This window comes from Oryctolagus cuniculus, chromosome X (assembly GCF_964237555.1).
Source record: "Oryctolagus cuniculus chromosome X, mOryCun1.1, whole genome shotgun sequence".
Lineage (NCBI taxonomy): Eukaryota > Metazoa > Chordata > Mammalia > Lagomorpha > Leporidae > Oryctolagus > Oryctolagus cuniculus.
In genome coordinates this window covers 51,498,695-51,505,359 of record NC_091453.1, presented here as the reverse complement: position 1 = coordinate 51,505,359, position 6,665 = coordinate 51,498,695, and the positions used below count along the sequence as shown (strand labels likewise).

Here is a 6,665-nt window from a genome sequence, read left to right as displayed (position 1 = left end):
TTGCAGCAAGATGGTTGCAACTGGAAACCATTATGTTTAGTGAACTAAGCCAGTCCCCAAAAGACAGATATCATATGTGTTCCCTGATCAGAGGTAAGGAATAGAGTACCTGAAATATAATGAAGTGAAATAGACATTTTGGTAATCAATGATGATTTATGGCACTTGTCTCTTTCATTCAGAAACAGTATTTTGCTTTCTTTTGTTTTCTCCTCGTACTATTTCTTGAACTCTTTTACTTAGGGTAGCATTAAGTATAAGAGCATTAAGTGTACTAAAAAAAGATCTTTGTAAAAATTAAGAGTGGAAATATGTGGGGGAGGAAGGGTTAGAGTGTGGGTAGGAGGGAGGATGGGGGGAAGTGCCACAATGTTCCTACAATGGTATGAAGGAAATAAATAACACTTGTATAACTTAAATAAAATATATATTAAAAATAATAATAATTTGTTTAAAGTTAGTGGGAAATGGAATTAAAATATTTATTTTGCTGTCAAAGCATTTTAAATTCATGCCTAGTTTTTCATAATCTACATTTTCCATGAATGTTCTTAAGACTGTATGTCCTTGAGTGGCAGCGCAGGAGGGAGTGCCAACAGTGAGAGGTGGGCTGGGCGTCACGAGAGACCACGAGGCAAGCCTCGCGTGGTTTGAGGAGGTTCCCTTCGACCCTTGCGGTAACGGCCGGGTCCAGGCGTCGTCCTCCTGACGCGCCCCTTCCCACCGCGAGGATTGTGCCCAGTCCACCGTCTCCCCTCAGCCCTGTCCGCCCGGACGTGCGCCATGAGCTCCCACAGTGGGGCGTCAGGCTTTAGCGATGGTAGCGGCCCAGAGCGCGAGGAGCAGACCGCCGCAGGTGGTGGCGGAGCCTCGCGGGCAGCAGCAGCAGGCTTGGTTTGGGGGCCAGCGGGCAGCGGCGAGGGCCAGCCCCGGTGCGAGGGCGGAGGGGACGGCGGGCCCTCCAGCGTGCAGGCCCCCAAGTGGCAGCTGGCGTCGGATCGCGGGGCCGAGGTCCAGCCGCAAATGGCCCAGGCGGGGGCGGGCGTGCTCTGGGGTGCTGAGGGCCCGCCTGGCACCCCCGTCCTGGAGGGCGAGGGCACGGGGGCTCCCGCGTCCCAGGTCGCTGAGGGCTGTGCGGGCCCCGAGCGGCCACTGAGCGGCCCGGGGGACGGGGCCCGGCGCCGACTGCCGAGCGCTGAGGCGGCCGCCATCTTGGCTCGCGTCGAGGCCGGCGGTGGCGGCAGAGGCGTGCTGGGGGCGAGCTGTGAGGAATTCCTGCAGGCTTGTGCGGCCCCTCTGCAAGTGAGTGCCCGCAGGGAAGGCCGGGCCGAGGCCCGCAGCGAGATGGGAGGCGGCAGCCCTCGGGGGCAGCGCGCCTACGGGGAAGGCCCCGAGGGGCTGTCTTCCGGCTCAGAGGCCTCCTCCGAGCTGGAGGACGTGCAGCCCAGGAGGGGGAGCATTCGGCTGAAAGCAGGGGGCCAGGCCAAGGGCAGCAGCTCCGAGGTTCTGGCAGAGAGCCCCAGGCACGCGACTCCCCACAGCAGGGAGCAGTTCGCCCCCACGCCAGGCCCTCCCCGCACCTCTGCGCGGGGTCCCACTTGCCACCCAGAAAGGCCGGCGGCGGGGGAGCTGGGGCCCTCTGCCTCTAAGAAAATGCAGGGCGAGGTGTCCGGGAAGGCAGGGGCCAGGCCAAGGCACCCAGGAGCGGCTGCAGCTGCTGCCAGGGCAGGGGGCTGCTCTCAGGCCACTCCCCGGAGGAAGGTGACCCAGGAGAACCCCCCAGGGGTTGCCCCCGAAGTTGGCCCGGGCGCAGCCTTTGCTCCCTGGCTCCAGAGGCAAGCCACAGCTCCCCGGGAAGCGGCCGGCTTGCTCCCATTCTGCACTTCACTGCTTGGCAAGCCCAGCACAGCGTTCCCTTGGGGACGCAAGCCGTCGAAGCAGGGTGGCGCTGGGAAGAAAGCTCAGGCCAGGAGGAAGTCCCAGGCTGTGGAGACTCGAGAGAGTGGCGCGAAGAGAGATCCAGTCCCCGGTGCGCACGTGAGTAAGCACCGCATGCCTTCTGCTCTCCATCCCGGTCCACGTGCGCGCTGAGATTCCTCCCCTGGCACGCACCCGTCGTCTCGGGCTCCCCGTCCCTTCCCGGAGGCAGGCTGTTCGAGCCCTCGGTCATCCGCTGTGGAATTGAGGTCCTCAGGGCAGGGACAGATGTTGAGAGGGCACCTGCTAGGTAGCAGCACTGTTCTGCACGTCTGCGTGGTCCTGCTTCCTGTGCAGAGGGGAGCTGGGGCGGACGGCAGGGCTGCGGCTGATGTGGAACACGGCGGGGGACCCGCAGCATTGGGCTGCCAGCCTCAGGGTTGACTTTCCGCAGCCTCCAGTTCCTGCCTGCCAGCTGCATCCCAAGGCCGCATGGCAGGAGGTGTGGGCTTCTCCTCACCTCCATCATCTCCCTGCCTCAGAGATGCCCCCTGGCCTGAGGTTCCCGGATGGAGAAAGAGCCTCCAGGTCCACTGCCTTCTCCTGACCTCACCTCACCATGGCCCCTACGTGCCCGCCGCACACTCCCACAGACGCCTAGCGCCCCTAGACACACACTGCACACTCTCACTGACGCCTAGCGCCCCTACACACACACCGCACACTCCCACTGACGCCTGGCGCCCCTACACACACACTGCACTCTCACTGACGCCTAGCGCCCCTACACACACACCGCACACTCTCACTGACGCCTGGCGCCCCTACACACACACCGCACACTGTCTCTGAAGCCTGGCGGCCCTGCGCATACACCGCACACTCCCACTGACGGCTAGCGCCCCTGCGCACACACCGCACACTGTCACTGACGCCTAGTGCCCCTACACACACACCGCACACTCTCACTGACGCCTAGCGCCCCTACACACACACCGCACACTCTCACTGACACCTGGCGCCCCTACACACACACCGCACACTGTCTCTGACGCCTGGCGCCCCTGCGCACACACCGCACACTCCCACTGACGGCTAGCGCCCCTGTGCACACACCGCACACTGTCACTGACGCCTGGCGCCCCTACACACACACCACACACTGTCACTGACGCCTGGCGCCCCTACACACACACCGCACACTGTCACTGAAGCCTGGTGCCCTTGCGCACACACCACACACTGTCTCTGATGCCTAGCCCAGCTTTAAGAAATTTTGGTTTTAGTTTCTGTCAAGCAGGCCCCCGACGTCTTACCAGCATCGTGGAGAATTCAGCAGTGGGGTCCCTACCCCCCAAGAAGTACGCGCTCTGAGGAACCTGCAGTCCCTGTTGCAGAGCTCGGGAGCTGTCCCACCTAGAGGCCGTGCACGCTCCGGTACTTTCAGTAGGGTTCATTCGGGGAACTAGGAGGGATAGAGGAGGGAAGCCCCCGGCCCTGTCACCTCTGGGGTCTCAGCCTTGCTCCACGGCTTCCCTGCCTATGCAGTCAGCTGTCCACAGGAAACGGGGGTCATCAGGGATGCCCCGAAGCCACAGCCTCCTCTGAGTGGAGTGTACGTGGTGGGGGTGGTTTGTTGCTGGGCCCCAAGCTCCAAAACCAGAAGTAGGTGGACAGTTTAACAGAGCTGTTCCTGCGAAGTCCTGCATAGCTCATGGCCCCTCTCGGGAGCTGGCTGGGCCTGTGGCTCTGCTCTGTGCTCCAGAGCCACAGTCCTAGGGAGCCACAGTGGCACACGGGCTGACACGGTGGGGCAGGGAGGGCTGGCACAGAGAAGTGGTCGAGGCCCTGGGCAGAGCACGGGCAACTTGTTGTCAGCAGAGGGCGAGGCTGCCTCACATTAGACGGCTCCAGGCCCTTTCTACCTCACTCCCGGGCTGGGAGCTGGATTGTGCTTTCTGTTTCAGGAGACCAGGAGCCACCTGTCCGTCCTCGGAGACCAGCAGTGCAGCAGTTACCACCTGGAATCGAGGGCTGTCCTCGGGTAATGCTGTCTCCGGCTGCTAGAAATGAGGGTCCAAATTCCCTGGTGGGATCTGTGTCCTGGTCCAGCTCACCCTTGTGCCCCTGCTCACCGTCGCACACACCATGGATAGTGGGCGCTCCTTTCATTTCGCATTTCAAGGCAGCCTGCCCACCGGGGTGTGGGAGGTGCCAGACGTCAGGGCCAGCGAGGCGGATGGGGAAGGGGGAGGCCGTAATATTCTCTCTCTCTCTCTCTCTCTCTCTCTCTCTCTCTCTCGTTCATTGGTTCAGTGTGTTGTGCTACAGAAGGAGGTAGAAGACCTTAAAGAAGAACTAGGTATGACAAAGCCCAGGCTGGGGATGGGACTGGGGCAGACCAAGTAGTCGTTTTGTGAGCAAGCAGTCACTTTGCAGGTGCCAGAGCATGGGGTGGAGGTGGGTTGCGGGTGCGGGCAGTAACACTGGGACCCTCATTCCAGAGGAGAGCAGAACCAAGCAGGCCTCCTGGAGCTCTGTGTGTTTTTGTAGCCAGGGGTTGCACAGGGGGAAGTGCACTTCCGAGCTGAATTTTGCCAAAGAGACCCAGAGATCTCCTTCCTCGAGATGTTTAGAGCTACTGCATGGGTTTGGCCTGGTGGTGGTGCTTGTTGTGACTTGTGAGGGTTCTGCTGTTGGTTGGTTGGTTGCTGTTTAACATGTTCTGAATGGTTCTGATACGACCCGACGATTGAGAACCACTGGTCCGTTTTGGTCCTGTTTAGAAGAAGTTTCCACAGGTAATTCAGGCGATGGTGGGTGGTGTGTCCCAGGCTGTTTGGGGGGGGGGCTGGAAGGGTTGCACGGGGGCAGGGCTAGGTGATCGCTTCCCCCCTCCCCGGGAGCACAGAACCAGGTTTCCGTAGGGCTGACTGCAGTGCCTTGTGTCTCTGTTCCAGCCATCTTGATGTACATCACTAAGAAGTTCGGGGGGATGTGAAGTGAGTGTTCCCCTGCCATGCCACTTGCCACCATCCTGGCTGTTTAGGAGGGAGGCGGGCAGGCCCTGGCCTGGGTTCGACCTTGCTCTGGCTCTGCTCTACTCCACAGGGGGAACCCAGAATCCTCCACCAGACACAGAGCCGCTTCCCTCCAGATACACGTCAATAGGACCTTCCTCTCTGCGTCTGCTTTTGCCCCTTCCCCTGTTCACCCCAGTTCCAAGTTAAATTACCTCTCGTGTTCTGTGCTCTGCCCTCTCTGGCGCATTGGGAGCTGCACCATGTCCGAGCGTTTTACATGCAGTTCCCCTGTTCTGTTTGCACCACAATAAACTTGTGTTTTAATTGCATTTTCTGCCAACATTGCGTGGAATTCCTGTGTTGGCCTCATCTGCCCCGGGGCCCGGGGCAGTTCAGATACAGTCCCATATCTGGACTTGTCGCCCTCTGGTGGCAGTGTGCTCAGGGAACGCTCATGCAGACCCTGCAGGTCAGCCTGGTTTCCTTGGCAGGCCTCAGCTTCGAAAGTCAGTCAGCAGACGCTTGTGGTTCTCCTTGCCCAGTTTCAGTGGAAGGGTGGAGGCAGGAGTCGCATCCCAGAGAGTGCTGGAGCAAAGGGCAGGCTCACCTCTGGATTAGCGATGGGGAAGTGAGTCTGTGGTTCCTTGCGGGTGAAGTGAAGACCCGCTGACGACGAGAGCGTCCCCATCCTTCACATCCTAGCCGCCCAGCCGCTTCTCTGCTGATGAGCTCCATGTCCCCGCTGGAGAACGGCCGGTTTGTTTCTAGGGCCAGTGGCAGCCTCGGATTGGAACGTCCTGCATGCTCCTCATCAAAGGGGAAAACTCGAAACAGAGACTACCACTTTAGGGCGCGTCAAGGCAAAGTCGCCAGAAGAGAGGAACATTGAGATACTGAATAAATGCCAGCTCTAGCAATCAGAATGCTCGCCCTGCCCTGGGTTGCTTCTGTCTGTGAATAGTCCCTGTATGTGGGTGGGGGAGGAAGAGGTAGTGAACTAAACTCTCTACCCAGAGGTAGTACTCTAATACAAGTATATCATTAGGGGCCATTGCTGTGGTGTAGTGGGCAAAGAAACCGCCTGCAGTGCCGGCATCCCACATGGGAGCCAGTCTGAGTCCCAGCTGCTCCAATTCCCGTCCAGCTCCCTGCTATGGCCTGGGAAAGCAGTGGAGATGGCCCAACTTCTTGGGCCCCTGCACCCCCATGGGAGACCCAGAAGAGTTTCCTGGCTCCTGGCTTCAGATATGCGCAGCTACATCCATTGCAGCCATCTGGGGAGTGAACTAGCAGATGGAAGACCCATCTCTCTGCCTCTCTGTCTTTGTTCTCTCTCTCTCTCTGCCTCTGCCTCTCTGTGACTCTGCCTTTCAAATAAAATAAATAAATCTTTTAAAAAAAAACAAGTATATGATAAATACATGATTTGCATGAGATCCAAGTCCCATGGGTCAAAGTTTAATCATTAATTCAATTGGAGGTCCAGATACTGAATTATGTACTAAAGTATTTGTCTAACAAAAAGACAAAAGGACACTGCTTGGCTTCTTGGCCTCCATAACATTGAGCTTCTAACTTCACTATAACATGAGCCAAAATGCACTACTTGATAGGAAATCACAAATTTAATTCTGGGACTCAAATTATCATTATACCTGGGAATTCCACTGATATTAGAATCTGCTCCTAGGGTCTGGTGCTCTGGCGTAGCAGGTAAAGCCACCG

The 6,665-nt window shown here is 58.2% G+C and overlaps 1 protein-coding gene across 2 annotated transcripts; it reads left to right on the top strand.

Annotated features, from left to right (window-relative positions):
* The first annotated feature begins 626 nt into the window (after positions 1-626).
* On the top strand, positions 627-5,280 carry LOC103351867 (uncharacterized protein CXorf49). 2 transcript variants are annotated; one of them, XM_051827203.2, is made up of 8 exons: positions 627-1,302; positions 1,834-2,037; positions 3,204-3,354; positions 3,885-3,961; positions 4,234-4,279; positions 4,704-4,718; positions 4,878-4,919; positions 5,029-5,280. In XM_051827203.2, the coding sequence occupies exons 1-7, from the start codon at positions 784-786 to the stop codon at positions 4,916-4,918; spliced, it is 1,053 nt and encodes a 350-aa protein (XP_051683163.1). In that variant the 5' UTR covers positions 627-783; the 3' UTR covers position 4,919; positions 5,029-5,280. The 2 variants fall into 2 exon arrangements, with proteins under 2 accessions (XP_051683163.1, XP_008271005.1); XM_008272783.3 differs by having other exon boundaries at positions 627-2,037.
* The last annotated feature ends 1,385 nt before the right edge of the window (positions 5,281-6,665 follow it).